General features: G+C 34.1%; 2 protein-coding genes across 8 annotated transcripts in view; one reads left to right on the top strand and one right to left on the bottom strand.

Moving 5' to 3' along the window:
- LOC106072528 (uncharacterized) overlaps nt 1-408 on the bottom strand; it is a 34,546-nt gene extending 34,138 nt beyond the window's left edge. Inside the window, exon 1 of one of the 3 annotated variants that reach the window (XM_056022747.1) lies at nt 274-408. The gene's annotated coding sequence lies outside the window, so the exon portion shown is untranslated. The remainder of the gene's footprint in view (nt 1-273) is intronic. The other 2 variants (XM_056022748.1, XM_056022752.1) reach the window with 2 other exon arrangements.
- A 60-nt stretch (nt 409-468) lies between these two features.
- LOC106065846 (putative E3 ubiquitin-protein ligase UBR7) lies at nt 469-17,253 on the top strand. Of its 5 annotated transcripts, none has more exons than XM_056022756.1 (12): nt 469-594; nt 3,942-4,300; nt 5,574-5,701; nt 6,578-6,638; nt 7,345-7,440; nt 8,394-8,447; nt 9,521-9,620; nt 10,149-10,288; nt 12,206-12,361; nt 12,502-12,670; nt 14,272-14,333; nt 17,062-17,253. In XM_056022756.1, exons 2-12 carry the CDS (start codon nt 4,103-4,105, stop codon nt 17,152-17,154), a joined length of 1,257 nt encoding a protein of 418 aa, XP_055878731.1. In that variant the 5' UTR covers nt 469-594; nt 3,942-4,102; the 3' UTR covers nt 17,155-17,253. The 5 variants fall into 5 exon arrangements, with proteins under 5 accessions (XP_055878731.1, XP_055878730.1, XP_055878733.1 ...); XM_056022755.1 differs by lacking the exon at nt 469-594 and adding an exon at nt 832-978; XM_056022758.1 differs by lacking the exon at nt 469-594 and adding an exon at nt 1,496-1,527.
- The last annotated feature ends 79 nt before the right edge of the window (nt 17,254-17,332 follow it).

Here is a 17,332-nt window from a genome sequence, read left to right as displayed (position 1 = left end):
AGCCAAGCGCTTAACCACTCAGCCATCACCACCCCCCCTGTATTTTAAAAGATAGATAAGAAGATATAATGGTAGCCTATAGACCTATTTAATGACGCATAAGACAAGAGTAGGCCTATATAGAGTCTACTTAACTGTAAATCTTTTTGGACCATTAAATATATAATATAGGCCCCTATATCGGAAAACTTGAATTCGAGCGGTATATATAGATCTAATTGTTTTAAAATAATAGGCCTATATTTAATTATCTCACAATTAAATAAGACTTACGCACGTTCTTTTAATGAACCAAAATTGTTCCAAAAGGCGTTAAAAATATAATTCTTTGCAATATGTTACAACTTACAACAGTATTTCCAAAAAAAAAAAAATCGATCATTTAGTAAGTTTTTGTTTAATCGAGTTAAAATGGGAATTACCGCAATGAAAATGAGCGAAGTATTGTAAGGATATTATAAGGATTAGGATTCGGTGTTTCATACCAATTTTCCGCACTCAATCCATGCTCAAACACAATTCGATGTTTTCTAGGGAAAAGGAATTGGAGATGCCATTTACTGCGGATAAACACACATACACATAAATATATAGGTCTGTGTAGGTAACTTTATTCGTATGCTAGCTAGCATTACCAACCGGTTTCGCACTTTCCAAAGCTATAGAATCTATTTATTTTGCCACCGATCCCAATTTGTTTTCTTACTTATTACAATATAATGGACCACATTTTTTAAAACTTATAGCAATAGGCTATAATGATATTAAGTTAAACACTTCCCCTATACATTCCATTGGCCAACTAAACATTCGGCATCTTTATTAGCAATACCCGGCCACCGGCTTCACCCTTTCATTTGTTCGCAGGCTAAAATATTGTTTATTTTGCCATGGACCCTTCACGTTTTTCTTATTTATAACAATATAATGATTTAAATTGTAGAATGTAGACGATTAAAGATAAACAATTGACTTCAGGTTGGTGGAGAGATGTGCTAAAGCAGGCCAGGGCCATCTAGATCTATAAATACTATAATGATTATCTATTGGCTGTAGCGCCTATGGGATGGATGGAGTGATTGAAAATTATCCCCTTTTATTAGTTATCTCCTTTTAAGTACTTTCCACAATAACAACTTGATAACCTCCACAACAAATAATGGCGTAATATAAACATTAGCACCTGAAGTAGAAGTTGTTATGGTTATATAGATCTAGGCCTAGTAGTAAACTAGAGATCTAGCTGTAGTATTCTTGTGACCTTATATTTATACATAATAAAATGCGCGCTGCCACTTGCGTAACATTCTTCAAAGGGGCCTTCGATGTAAACTGTAAAGTCTTATATAGAAACTAGATGTATAGATCTTCTATTTATATATATTTGAAAAATCAAGATTTCTATCTAGAATAGATCTATATTCTATACAGATCTAGATCTACATCTAGAATAGATCTATATAGATCTAGATTCTAGATCTACATCTAGAATAGTAGTTGGCTATTTTTTTTTCCGCTCTTTGACTGGTAATTTAACTTGATCATATTGATTTTGAGTACACTGTAAAATAATAATAAAAATACTGTAGACCTGGACTAGATCTAGATCTATATAGAATTATAGATCTACATCTACACTAGAATTCACTAGATCTATAATCTATATAAAATTAGATCTAGAGTCTGTCTAGCTCTTTAGTTAGTAGTCTTTGGTGTCTAATCTGTCTTTAGTCCTTTACTATCTAGATCTAGATCTACTTTAGTGTCTTTAGACTTTAGACACTTTACTTTAGACACTTAGACTTAGTCACAGTAACAGAATGGGCAATTACTGAATTAGGCAGCAATTAGGCTTTAGCGGCTAGCCTTTCTATAACTATAATTTAAAAAAAACTCTATATTACTAGTATTAGTATTACTATTATTTATACTCTCTATACTCTATACTGTACTATACATATTAGTCTCTATACTAGACTTAGACTATTATTATTATTGACTATACTACTAGTCTAGAGTCTCTGTCTATACTTTTAGAGAGACTAGACTATATGTTTTTTTTAGTATATGCCCGAATCTTAGCTGTTGACTGTTGTAGATCTGCCTCTACATCATCAAGCCACCATACTCCTGGTCTTCCTTTGGCGGCTTTGGAGTGCCTGCCTTTTGGTTTTTGCTGGTAAACAAACTTTGCTAATCTATTCTATGACTTTTTTTTGAGGTGACCTGCCCAACATAAATCTGTTCCGATTTATTTCCGAGGGATCTTAATGTAGCAGGAAGCTGTTATAATATATATATTTCTTGGTTGGTGCGAGTCCTCCATCGGTTTCCTCATGTATGGCACCATAAATTTTTCTAAGGATTTTCCTTTCCCAAGTATTTAGCAGATTTTCTGTTGTTTTTGTCAGCATCCAGGTTTCACTTGCATATACTTGTTAGTTTATAAAATATATATATAACTACTGCTCTTATGGTTGTTTTGTAGATAGTTTTCTTTGTTTTCTTAGATATAAATTTGTTTTTAACTATGTGTTGTGTGTTATCATTCTTTTACTTCTGGCTTTAGGTCATTTTTTTAAATGTATCATACTCACTAAATATTTAAACGTTAGTTTTATTTTAATATTTTTCTTCTGCCTGATTTTCTCTTGTCATTATAGCATACTTTTTATAGCATATAATATATAGCATAGTGGGAAGCGTGGTCGAGAGGCTAAGTACGCTTGAACTTGGCTTGGCTTTGCTACCTATGAAAGGAGCTCGATGTTTGGCACCCGACTCTTGCAGAGTTGTGTATACTGACCGCCTAAAGGCAGCACGGAAAACCTTCTCCTAGATACCTCCACCACCAACTGGTCCACAAATGAGATTGGACCAAAGCGCTCTGAGCATGCTATAAAAACCATGAAAGTAGCGCTATACAAAAGTTATAAAATTAGTTAATTAGTATTACTACTTGGCTTAGTTTGAATACAAATGTAGTTTTACATTTATTAAATAATATTTATTATGATGTATTTTCATATTTACATGTAGCAGTAGATATATATCTCAATTGGTACTTGAAATACAATCACAACCTTAGCTTTGGTTACACAAGCTGTCACAGCACCCCTATGATAAAAATCAATGAACAGATGAGATGTAAAATAATCCTTTTCACCTTATTATTTTCACATTTCAATGTGCAGAAACCTCTTAAAAATACAAGTTGCTTGTGTACAGCTTATACCAATTTAAGCCAAGCTGATGATTACAAAATACAACCAGTCAACAAACACACTTTTCTTTTACCCCATATCACCAGCACCACAAAATCCATTGTCCTGATAATGTTCATAGTGTCCTACTTCTTAGCTAGATTCATCAATCGTTACATAAATTACAAATGCCAATATAGTCCCTTTGTTGCAGCGTAGCTATGTAGTGTCACATCGTCTAGTCTAGTCTCTAGATCTAGAAGATGAAAAGCATGTAGATGTGCGTGTTTTAGCCAGGGTGGGGTTTGTTATAAAGAGGGTTGTTCAATCAAATAAAGAGTCTATGTTGGAGAAATTACGATATATTAATATACATGTTTCATTTAATTGTGATTAAATCACCCCAATAGAAAGAAAACTATTTATGGAGAGCTCCCTGATTTGGAAACCTCTGCGCAGTTCATCTCATATATTGGTCTAGTCATATGAACACTCCAACATAACAATGAGAATGATGAAGAAGAAGAAGAAGAATTTAATTGTGACATACAACATTTTGCAGGTCAAAAAGCATGTTAGCTAAAAAAAAGGAGGGGATATTCTGGCCATAATAAACAATATAAAGCCTGGGAACAAGTTACAAATCAATAGGCATAGCCTGTGTGTAATGATTCTAAGACATTTAGACTAATACAACTAGATCTATCTATCAAATCTATGATTTTGACTGTCTTACAGACTCATGCATGTCATCAGCAGCACTGTGAATTCTATGATAAGCATGATCTAGCCTTGGTGTAGTTCTGTTGTAAAGACTATAGATTTTCTACTAAATAAATTGAATGGATACAGTCTCAACTAGAGTGTAGATCCACACACAAAAAAAAAATAAACAAAAAATGGCTCAACAAAATGGTAACTCCAACATCCGTCGTTGTGGAAGCTTAGTCCGGCCAAGTCGTGCATCCCTTGAGAATGAAGAGGATAGTGATGATTGTGTTTCAATGGATGATTTTCTAAGTGAACAAGAAAGACTTCAAGCTGACGCTGATGCTGTTCTAGGTGGGAGTGATGAAAATAACTGCACATACCCTAAGGTAAAGCAAAAGGTCTATATCTATAATAGATATATTACTACTAGACTACAAGTACATTAGTATATCTATATATGTCTAGTAGATCAAGTTATAGATCTCAAGACATAGAGAGTATGTATTTAATTTCAAAATGAGAAGCACTTATGGTATATAGATCTATATTTACAACAAGAAAAAAAAAAGATTGTCTGCTGCACTACATGTATACAATGATTGTTGAATTTGATGTAAAAAAAAATTACTTATATTAATAAAAATAACTATAATATATGGCCGGTGATGTTGGCCACTTTTTCCAGAAGAAACTGGGTCATTCTCTTCTGACTGATATTTTTCTATGCATTACATAAAGTCTGTAAATGGAGTAACCATGCTCAGTCAAAGTTGGATTTTTGCGTTTTATGTAGCAGTCAACATGATCAGTTTCAGCTTTATTTTATTTCAAAGTGGAGATCAATATCACTCGGCCAACTAGACTCTTAGAGAACAATAGAAATGAGTAGATCCAGATAATATTTAACATTATATCGTAAACTATTGGATCTAGAATTTACTTTAGATTTAAATTATCAAGAAAATAAAAAAGATCCTTCAATGGGCGATGCCTTTCTGCAAGGCTTGTAGATCTAGATCTAGAGTATGCAGAAAAGTTTGACTATCATTTATTTATTTAGAAAAATTGGATAATTATGTGCTACACGTATCCTTATATTAATAATACAAATTAACATCATTAGTCTTGTGAAAATTAAGTGATAATATTTATTATACAAATTTTACGAAGAAGCAAAAATAAATGTGTGGTAATGCGATTACACTTCATTAAAATCAATGAGGGGAGACTGTTTCAATGTTCTTTAGACTAAACCTTACTGTTGGCAGTGTCTGCTTAGTACTGTGCCAATGTTTGTTAAAAACACATAGACATACACCTCAAATTAGTGTAATGGACCTCATTCACCAATCGTAAACAAACAACATTTAGCCACGTGACGCTCTATATACTTCTATATAATTTACGATCTCATGTTTAATTCATGATGGTTGTCACGTGACAGTTTTTTCCATTTGTTTTTTCAATAAGATCACGTGACTAAATGTTGTTTGTTTACGATTGGTGAATGAGGTCCATTGTGAAGAGTCAACAATTATTGATGGGATAGCTATATATTGTGCAATATTCTGCTCATTGGTTTTAAATTTAAAAGTTGTAATTTCAATATTGTCAAATATGTATATATGTAAAGTTAAATTTGTGTTTTTTCATGTTAAGGGTTATCTTCAGCGTCAAGCTTTGTACTCGTGCTCAACCTGTACTCCTGAAGGCAACGCAGGTGTATGCTTGGCCTGTAGCTATGCTTGTCATGAAGGACATGAACTTTATGAACTCTACACCAAAAGGTGACGATACTATCTTTTCTCATCATTTTTAAAAGCAAAATAAATTTGATGAATGCCTTTCAGTCACACCTGCAATCCTGCAAAGTTCACATCTTCATGTATATCTTGAAACTTGACGATATTTATAGCTGTTTATTTAGAACAGCCAGGGTATTTGTGGTTTTTAAATGTAAGTTTTATTGTAGAAATACTGTCACAAAATATGAGTATAATGTATGAGTATAGTGTAATTTTAATGATGGTTTTAGAATTCTTAACATTTTTATACATAAAATATAATTATAGAAATGTATCATTTAATTTATCAGCTACCTGTATATTACTAAATGATGTTTATAGATTTAACAAAACTGAAAAATGTAATCTCTTCTTAATATTTTATGTAATCAAACAAACAAAAATTATAACAACTTTTCTATTTCCAACTAATTATCTTCCCCCTTTTTTTACAACAACCTGGTTGTGTGGCATGCGATCTGAATTGCCGTCTTGATGGTCCCAGGTTCCAAGCCTGCTTCCCACCGTCCCCTGCTGTCCTGTGATTGGATAGGATGTACTAATCTTAACTCTGAATAACATCCGAAACATGTAAAAGAAACAAACTCGATTGAGTTAATTTAATTATTTTTCACATTTGAATTGCATAATGCATGCTGCGACTGAGCTGAAAATGATATATTTGTTGTAATATGTACTACCACTATGTAGTATTTAGCATAATTTGTGCACAGAATGGATGAAACAGCAGGATTGACCCAATCATTTTCCACAGCAACTAAGGATCACGATTAGATAGAAAAACAATAGGTTTAGGTTTCTTAGTTTGTAGAGAATTATGTTAATTGTAAGGTGGAAACTAATTTTTTTTTATTTCAGAAATTTTTCCTGTGATTGTGGCAATGAAAAATTTACAAACAATCCATGTCAGTTGTTTAAGGTAAAAAAAATTTTTTTAGCATTTATTTTAATCAGTGGCACTTTTAAGTTGTGTTGTAATCTTTTTGCTTCATCTGCAGTTACAGACATGATGAGGATTTAAGCATATTAAGTATTTACCTCTAAAAAAAAAAAAATGTACAACAGACATACATAACGACTAGGAAACCAGTTAAAATGTTATTGTTTAAATGATGAGCAAATGCTGTTTTATATTTAGTTTAGTAATAGTGTTTGTCATACTTACTAGTTTATCAAAACTTTCTAGAGTGGCTAAAACCTTGTTGCCACAACTCTTGACTAGATAATTTTTATGACTTTACAAAACAAACATAAGTAACTGGACCCATTCTGAACAATCCAGACTGGCTGCCTGGTCGTGCGGTTTGCGCACTGGACTGTCATTCAAATTTATCGATGGTCCCGGGTTCAAACCTTGCCCGCTCCCATCCCCCATCGTCCTGCGGGAGGTTTGGTTTAGGAAGTAATTATCTTCAACTCTGAAGGAACATACGAAACATGTAAAACAAACAAACACAGAATATTTTAAGTTTGATTTTCACTAAAAATCTTCCATTAAAACTAAATGTTTGGTTGAAAATGATTCTGTTGTTTTTTAAAGTGTCATTAGATAATGAGGCATAGCTAGAGAAATTTTGATGATAACTCATGCTAAAATAGTTTAAATAATATTGATTTTTAAACAGGCGCCAAAAGGATTGAATGCAAGGAATCGTTATAATCAAAATTTTCGTGGCTTGTATTGCTCATGCTCAAGGCCCTACCCAGATCCTGAAGATAAAGTAAGAATTGTTTTGATCTGTTTTAGGCAAGTTACAGTGTTTTATCACAGCCGTTAATCAATCAAAGCCTTTAGTAAGTAGAAGAAGTGGAGGATAGTGTATATTTCTATACTGATATTGAAAGGCTTTATAAAATTATTAAAAATTAATTTGACTAGATTCTTTAAAGAGATTTTCAAACTTTTATTAAAATTTGTTGGATTAGCTGTAAAGGGGCAGTCTCAACACACCTACATTGTGTAATAGAACTGTTGTAAATGTGGACAGATAACTGATAGAACCTGGTCTAATAAAACTATTATACACCTGGTCTAATAGAATTATTATATACCTGGTCTAATAGAACTATTATATATATAGCTTCTCCTTCGTAGTTGAAGATGAGCACATTTCTAATTTCCTATGGACTCGAATATGGCTGTAAAGTCCAATCTTCACTTTAAAAAGCCGGCCAGATATGTGGCATGGGTGGGTTATGTACGGAGAGTTGTGTGCAGTAAAGTGCTCCCAAGGAGGCCACTACAGGTGCTACAAAGACACTCTCAGGAGCTCCTTCAAGGAATGCGATATCGACATCCACGGCTGGGAAGCATTAGCTCTCGATCGCTCTTTATGGCGAGAAGCTATGAGTCTCGGGATTTGAAGCAAGAAGAGTGGCCAGGGCGAAAGAGTGCCGGATCAACAAAAAGATGAGAGAAGAAGCAAGCCTATCTGCAACTGACATAACCCAATAGAACTATTATACACCTGATCTAATAGAACTATTATACAACTGATCTAATAGAACTATTATACACCTGATCTAATAGAACTATTATACAACTAATCTAATAGAACTATTATACACCTGATCTAATAGAACTATTATACACCTGATCTAATAGAACTATTGTACACCTGATCTAATAGAACTATTCTTGTTGTTTACTAATATTGCTTTTCTACACTTTCAGATTGAAGATGAAATGATACAATGTATTCTTTGTGAAGACTGGCATCATGGCAGGGTGGGTATAGATTTGTGTGTTATTAGAAAAAAAAATTGAGAGCAAGGTCGTGGTGTGCAGGCGCAACCTGGACAATACTATTCTATGTTCAATGCCTTTTTCACTATCATTGCACTGTTGGATACATCCAGTTCCATTAGGCAACAGGAACAGTGAGAAAGGATCACAATGACAAAATGGAAGATACAGTGCTCAAGAAAATAGAAACATGATTACCTAATTGATGGCCAAGTCAATATTGTTTGCAGATGGTAATATAACAGTTTTGCCCATATCATATCATCTAGTGTTGTTGTTTATCCCCTGTGTGCTGTCAATCGTTATTTGCAAAAAATTAAAATCCAAGCCTAATCAGATTACAACCATTTCAAAGGAGGTGTAAACAGAACTGATGAAAACATCATAAATAACAGGCATTAATATCTGGAAAAAAACGCACTTAAGTCCTCTATTCATCTTTTTGAATTGGCTTTACAAAATGTATGGCAGCTACATAAAACTCTTTACAAGAAGCCAATGGATCTTGAGTTTTGGCAATGTATTGGATGTTATTGTTTGAAGACCCATGGTCACCCTGCTGACCCTTGTCGAAAAGGAAGACCTTATCAACAGCACAACATTGATTCACGTTATCATGTCTTGAGTTATGTGATAGTCAAATACAGTGCGCCCAATGTCATAAGAACATATTATTTCAATATGAAAAATGTGATGGTGCCTTTCTTGTGAAATGCTCTGCCGCAAATCCCAGGTGATAATTTTTGTTGTTGTAGGACTAGATTTACCAAGTGTTTCAATTTTGGGACACCTCATAACTCAACAATGGAATGTAATACAGTTTTTTTTCTCTTCAGATTCTTGTTTCTTTTATTTTTCTACATATCATGTGAATTTCATGCAAAAAAAAAACAACTTAAATAATTGCAACCTTCTGCATAAATGGGTAAATGTAACACTTCATGACTGAGAATCTAGATTTGTTAACTAGCAACTTAGTAGAGTGATTCTTTTATGTTAATATCTTTCTGTACACCATGAACACATATATATATATATATATATTTTTATCTTAGCATCTTAATGTGACAGTGCCAGATGACTTTGAAGAAATGATATGTCCTAGTTGTATGTCTAAATTTTCATTTCTCTGGCTGTATGCAAGTAATATCAAAGGTAAAATATCTTTTTATCTTAACATTTGTAAAGTAAAAGTGTTGTTGTTTTTTTTAGTTAATTTTTAAATTATCCTTTTAATAATTTTGGTTCTTATTTTGTAAAAATAACATTATTATTATTATTATAGCTTTTATTTAGCGCTACTTTCATGCTTATAGCATGCTCAGAGCGCTTTTGATCCAATCTCATTTGTGGACCAGTGGAAGGGGGGGTATCTAAGAGTTGGTTTTCCGTGCTGCCTTTAGGCGCTCAGTAAACACAACTCTGCCCGTGTCGGGTGTCAAACCTCGAGCCCCCTTCTAGGTAGCCAAGCCAAGCCAGTTCAAGTGCACATATAACATATAAATAACATAATTAAACTTGAGGGATACACCTCTGTGTCTTGAAATACCATAACCTAAGTAAGCCTATTGATTTATTAAAAAAAACAGTCTATAGATCCCTGGTCTAATAGAATGGCTCTATGTAAATGCATGTGTTAGCTTCTATGTGTCTTTAATGTTACATTGACTTTTTCTTTTATAGATGAAGTTATTGCTAAGGAGACAGATAATGTTGTAGTAGTTGATGAGGAGCCAGCTACAACAAAAGAAGAAGTTGATTTATTTGTCCAGTCTCAGAAGAGAAGCAGGCCTGAAGAGACAGACAAAAATTCTCTCCACGAGGTCTGTTTGTTAATATCCAATCCATCTGAATAAACCTGTTTTTAAATGTGACCCTGAGTTAGGCCGATATAGTTCGCAGATATATTGAAAAGATTGACTAGTGAATTTAAAATAAAAAAATTAATGGAAAACATTTGGTAAACAAGCAATGTTTTAAAATGCAAGCAGTTAAATTTTTTATTAATATGTTTTATCAAATTTTTTTTTTTTACATTGAAATATTCTTTTGACTAACTTTTTTTTTACTTTTATTTTCTTTAATATTCTAAATTATTCTCTTAACCTTGTGTATTTGCATAATAATAATAAGGCTTGTCTTCGAGTAAGAAGATAACAACGGTTTATTTTATTTTACTTATCTACTTGTACATTGAGGAATTATGGATAAAATTCAACTTTACATGTGGGAAGAGCTTTATTAATAGTTCAATGATATTTAATTATCATTAGTCACTAGCAAATTTTGTATTAAATTTAGCTAATGATTATCAAAGCAGTGTCAACCTCAGAATATTAAGATGACTTCAAAAGCTCTTAAATTTATGAAAGTCATTAATTGATATTTTATATAAATAGGAATTGAAAAAGTTAAAGCATAATTTTTGAAGCGTAATTGCTGCATCAGAAAAATTCTTTAAAAAACAAGTTTTTCATGCTGCTTCAAACTACTTGAATAGAATACCCAAAAATAAAATTATGGTTTAGGAGTAGTTATAGATTTATTGTACTAGCCCTCTCAGATTTTAGTCATGGGAGTATCTGTTGAACCTTAAAACTGAAAAAAATTGACAAATTTAGATCTAAAACTATACTTTTATGTCAGTGTTTAAGCTTGTCCTTCTTTCCATCTCCTGCAATGAAATATAAACACTAACAGACAGTTCAACAATCCAGTACCACACCCCATGACTTATTTTTATTAAGAAAACCATCTACATATTTGTTATACGCATCATTTGAGTCAGAATTCAACCTTACATGCTAATTAACAATTTACCAAGTTCAATCACACAGCATATCAGCACTGGTACATATACCTAGATCACTCTGTGATTTAAACTGTTCCCAGCTAACTGGCAAAATTTATATGTTATTTATAATTCTAATTTGGCTTAAAAATGTTAGCAGTTTTTTTAATAATTTTTTTTTTTTGTGATTAAAATCTCAACATATAGAAAGTGGGTTTAAGCTAATAATAAGCAACTGTGCTTAATAGCATTTCTCCCTGATTTTCCATCTTGCTCTTCTAGAAAATCTATCCATTATACTTCCTAAGAATACATAGAAATAGGGCTGGGTTGGTCTGACGCCAACTTTAACAGTTTTAAATTAAACAAGAAGATCCTTGAGACATTTTACGGCGCGACAGTACAAAATCTGCTAACATACGGAATAAGTTGTTGGCAAGGCAACGCCTCATCTAAACTGTTGCAACGTCTAGAAAACATCATTAAAAAAGCATCAAAAATTACACTCACAACATTACCACATTTAAAGGAACTTTTTGAACAAACGTGCCTAAGAAAAATCGAAAAAATCTTGGAAGACAACGGCCACCCGCTCCATCAGAACTACGCCAGGTCGTCGCGAAGTGGGCGACTGCTGTCAATCAAAACAAGAACGGAGCGGTACAAAAACTCGTTCGTACCTCACTCGGTCAGACTCTATCACCGCCACTCATTGATCAGGGAACATGAAATGCACCAAGATACCTGTGTGTAGTCGCTGAATGAACTCTTTATGTTGTCTGTTGTATTTATGTGTATTTTTCTGTTGTGTTGTCTTTATATGAGAAACGAGTCCTTGTAATCACAACAAATTTCCGTAAGGATCAATAAAGCAGTCTTAGTCTTAGTCTTAGTCTTAACTTTGTTGTTCTGAATCCTTCAAAAGCAATTATTTTGTTGAATTTTTCAGGCTGCTTCAAGTAAAAAAGCCAAACTAGATGACAGCCTAGGGACCGAAGTCTGTTTGCTGAAGACTTTACAGAACACAACTACTGACTGTCCAGATCAAGCAGTATTCTGGAAGGCAGGCTGGAGAAGTAAACTGTGTCGCTGTACCTCATGCATGGTAGGGGGAATATTATTATGAATTCTTTCATTTTAAATCTGTTATCATTGTATATCACTAACTTTCGCTAGACGTGAATGTGAACCCCACTGATTGTAATGTGTGATTGATTTCAATTGAAAATATCTATTTCTTGGCAGGATATGTACAAAGACAAAACTATCGAGTTTATCATTGATGAGACAGACACAGTACACTCCTATGAGGAAAAAGGTCGCTCCAGTTCAGCTTCAAGGGCAAGCGAACCAGTAGATGTGACGGATGCTCTGAAAGGGATGAACAGAGTACAGCAAATAGAAGTTGTTCAAGGTGAGCAAAGGATTAGTTGTAACTGGAGCTCACTGTAGGGCTCATTCAAATATTATTGTTATTATTTATTCATTTCCACCCTTTTGTAGTCTTTAGCTGATTGGCTCCAGCAGACGCCAAGTTAAAGATGAAAACACAATGTATCAAAAATTCAAAGAAATTAGCTCTACCAGAATGATTTTTTGATAATTTTCTAAATAGTGCGCTGTACTGTTTTACCAATGTTCTGTACTTAAGTATTACATGAAAAAAAAAAGCATCGAAATATAAAAATAACCAACCATTCATAATTAAAAATAAAAAAATGTCTTCCTTCCCCATGCATATTCATTGAATTGGTGTGGATTTATGAGAAATGTTTCTGAATATGTGCAATAAATATGAACCAGGCACATATACATAAGATAGTTCTAGTCTTGTAATAAGTCCCAAGTTGATTGATATTTAGTTGATTTATCATCATCATCATTCCTTTAAGTTCCTCATGGAACATAGGGCCTCAGCAAAAGCAGGCCACTCTCCACAGTCACTTGCTAGTTTTTTTATGGCTTCCAAGCTCTTTTCGGTCTTCTCAGCTTCCTCTAGTATACTGCGTCGCCATGTTCTTTTTGGTCTTCCTCTATGACTTGTTCCACTCTAAGGCCCTCCTAGCTCTGTTATTGGTATCTTTTCTTAGGGTGTGACCAATCCATCTCTACTTTCTCTCTAAGATCTGCACCTCTATATTTTTCTGGCCACTCATCTCCCACAGTTCAGTGTTTTCTACATTGTCGTACCAGTGTATTTTTAGGATATTTCTCAGGCATCTGTTGATGAAGGTCTGTACTTTTATTGATTTATAAGCAGTCTCTAAAGTTGATCAGAAATAATGTTCCATTTAAAGAGACAGTGAGATTGGGAAATCAGGTGGCATGCTTACAAAGTCAACAAAAAAACAAGCAATTTTTAAATAATGGGAAACTGCTCCAGCAAAGAAGTATTACATGATTTATTCTAGTTTGTGTAAAGTTAAGTTCCCCTTTCAGACAATGAGATATATAGTTCAGATGATGTATAGATCATCTTTTTTTTGTAGCCCATGATTAATGAGGGTATCATGTGTCTAGCATAACAACTAACCGCCTTTACTTTTCCTCAACTAATGTCAGGTACCCATTAGATCTGGGTGGATGAAGGCACCCTAAGATTCCGAATTTGAAAATCCTAATCTTCACCAGGTTTCTAACCCAGGACCCCTGATTTGTAAGCCAAGCACTTTACCACTCAGCCCACTCACCTCCATTTTATAGTGTAATGCAAAACATCTATCAACATAGAGGAGTTACATTTTTAGGGCACAAAATGATTTGGTAATTCATTCATTACTGACATATATATTGGTTGCACATGGCAGAGGCTAAAAAGGTCAGAATGAACAATAATAGTGCAGTGTAGAACAGGACACATCCCTTAAAGTTTGTTCAATTCTGGAGAAATTATGATGCTCTAATGATTGTGTTTTGCAACTTAATCTCAGCTCCTTACAAATGCAGACAGGTAATGGACAATATTTTGTTGAAAAAATGTCGTCAAATTTTTAATTTTTTAATTATTTTTCTTAGGTTTTTTGGATTTAAAGAGTGAATTGAATGAGTTTCTCCAAGGCTTTGCCAGGGATCAAAAGGTAGGCCCATTGAGTTGATGAATACTAAACTTCACTTGGACACTGAGCTATTACATAACTTTCTTTTGTAAGATACTAACAATTACATTGAAAATGGCTTTAAAAAACAGTCAATACTATTTTTTAAAAAAATATTTGGTAAGTGAAAAATTACAAAATTCTCAAGCCATTTCACTTTGCAGTCTTCAATCACATCTAGGAATCTGGTCAAGTCATTTCACTTTGCAGTCTTCACTCACTTCCATGAATCTGGTCAAGTCATTTCACTTTGCAGTCTTCACTCACTTCTACGAATCTGGTCAAGTCATTTCACTTTGCAGTCTTCACTCACTTCCATGAATCTGGTCAAGTCATTTCACTTTGCAGTCTTCACTCACTTCCATGAATCTGGTCAAGTCATTTCACTTTGCAGTCTTCACTCACTTCTAGGAATCTGGTCAAGTGATTTCACTTTGCAGTCTTCACTCACTTCTAGGAATCTGGTCAAGTCATTTCACTTTGCAGTCTTCACTCACTTCTAGGAATCTGGTCAAGTCATTTCACTTTGCAGTCTTCACTCACTTCTAGGAATCTGGTCAAGTCAATTCACTTTGCAGTCTTCACTCACTTCTAGGAATCTGGTCAAGTCATTTCACTTTGCAGTATTCACTCACTTCTACGAATCTGGTCAAGTCATTTCACTTTGCAGTCTTCACTCACTTCTAGGAATCTGGTCAAGTCATTTCACTTTGCAGTCTTCACTCACTTCTACGAATCTGGTCAAGTCATTTCACTTTGCAGTCTTCACTCACTTCCATGAATCTGGTCAAGTCATTTCACTTTGCAGTCTTCACTCACTTCTAGGAATCTGGTCAAGTCATTTCACTTTGCAGTCTTCACTCACTTCTAGGAATCTGGTCAAGTCATTTCACTTTGCAGTCTTCACTCACTTCTAGGAATCTGGTCAAGTCATTTCACTTTGCAGTCTTCACTCACTTTCATGAATCTGGTCAAGTCATTTCACTTTGCAGTCTTCACTCACTTCTAGGAATCTGGTCAAGTCATTTCACTTTGCAGTCTTCACTCACTTCTAGGAATCTGGTCAAGTGATTTCACTTTGCAGTCTTCACTCACTTCTAGGAATCTGGTCAAGTCATTTCACTTTGCAGTCTTCACTCACTTCTAGGAATCTGGTCAAGTCATTTCACTTTGCAGTCTTCACTCACTTCTAGGAATCTGGTCAAGTCATTTCACTTTGCAGTCTTCACTCACTTCTACGAATCTGGTCAAGTGATTTCACTTTGCAGTCTTCACTCACTTCCATGAATCTGGTCAAGTCATTTCACTTTGCAGTCTTCACTCACTTCTACGAATCTGGTCAAGTCATTTCACTTTGCAGTCTTCACTCACTTCTAGGAATCTGGTCAAGTCATTTCACTTTGCAGTCTTCACTCACTTCTACGAATCTGGTCAAGTCATTTCACTTTGCAGTCTTCACTCACTTCCATGAATCTGGACTTTGGTTGATCTCAATTTACAAAGTGATTTTTATATTGAAACCCATGCATCTAAAAGTTTTGTTTTGTTTTTACGTTTTGGGTGTTCCTATAGATTTGAAGATAATTACATCCTAGCCCAAACCTCCCGCTGGATGGTTGTGGGCAATGCTTGAACCTGGGACCATCTTGACTGTGGAACAACAGTTCAGAGTACATACCCTTGCTACCATCCAACTACAGAAATAAGCACATTAATTTTCAAATGAACTGTTGATGATGTGATTGACTGCTGCCACCAGTTTCATACGTGGTCCTGGTGTTCCATAGACTGATGATGGTATGGTCCTGGTGTTCCATAGACTGATGATGGTATGGTCCTGGTGTTCCATAGACTGATGATGGTATGGTCCTAGTGTTCCATAGACTGATGATGGTATGGTCCTGGTGTTCCATAGACTGATGATGGTATGGTTCTGGTTGAGACGATAGTTTGGACTGTCATCTTCCAGATGACTCAACTTTCACAGACCAGCATCATATATCTTCCAGCTGGAGGTCCATCTTCTCCCAATGGGGTAGGGTAGCTAGCCCAATGTCCAACTTTCCTTTTTCAGCCAGGCTTGGGAGTGTCCTTGGTAGAGAATCAGACAGAAAACAATGTTTTCTGTATCAAATATTTTCACTGCAATGCTTTTGCTTTTTATTGTAAATTTTTTTTTTTAAATATTGATTTGGCACTATCTCCAACTTATTGAGTCTTTGTTTTTCAAACATGAACAAAATAATTTTATGCACAGTGTTTTGAAATTAATTGAAATCATAGCATAATTCTAGGAAGATGTTTTTATGGCTAATACATGATGCGAATGAGATGTTTAGTAGAAGACTTGATAGTGAGACCTACTTCATTATTGTTCAATGAAATATGTTCATTTTATTCTTCCAATATGTTTCTTTATATACACATACAAAGTGTTTTAGATTTTGAAATTTATGTGCCAAGATTTTTAAAAGATTAAAAAAATAATTTTATTTCAATTAGCATTGGGAAAAATTCTATCATGCTTCCTATAAAGTTTTTAGTGTCTCATTAGGTTTTTCTGTAGTATTGTAAATGGTTCATGAACCTTTAAGACATGTTCTTATTTTTGAATTATAGTTCTTGTTAAAATGAAAAGTATTGATTATAAAGTCTCGTAAAATTGCAACTATGATTACATTGAAACAAAGTTTTTTCTATAATTTTATAGATTGTGACTGAATCAGACATTCGAGAGTTCTTCCAACGCATGGATAGCCGGCGCAAAGAACGTCTGCATCTGCCCCAAGACAACTGTAGATAATATGGGTCAAGTATATTCTTCCATGGGTTCAGTGTTTAGTTTGTTTCATCGGGAATGTTCCATCCATTACTCAAAGAATAAACATTATTTTAACATCTAGTTTCTGCTTTCACAGATTTTCTCTTTTATCAAAGTTCCATTGTATTTTATTTTTAAACTTGGGTAATGTGGAATAAAT

This window comes from Biomphalaria glabrata, chromosome 3 (genome assembly GCF_947242115.1).
Source record: "Biomphalaria glabrata chromosome 3, xgBioGlab47.1, whole genome shotgun sequence".
In the NCBI taxonomy this organism is placed as follows: Eukaryota; Metazoa; Mollusca; class Gastropoda; family Planorbidae; genus Biomphalaria; species Biomphalaria glabrata.
Note: the sequence above shows the minus strand (reverse complement) of the source record. Positions and strands in the feature narration are given on the sequence as shown.

What these genes read in the sequence shown, in the direction of transcription:
- LOC106065846 (XM_056022756.1), top strand. Translation starts at nt 4,103, where the DNA reads ATGGCTCAACAAAATGGTAACTCCAACATCCGTCGTTGTGGAAGCTTA. An exon ending in ATAACTGCACATACCCTAAG is followed by an intron (nt 4,301 to 5,573) that starts GTAAAGCAAAAG and finishes TTTCATGTTAAG; the next exon opens with GGTTATCTTCAGCGTCAAGC. An exon ending in AAGACTGGCATCATGGCAGG is followed by an intron (nt 8,448 to 9,520) that starts GTGGGTATAGAT and finishes TTTTTATCTTAG; the next exon opens with CATCTTAATGTGACAGTGCC.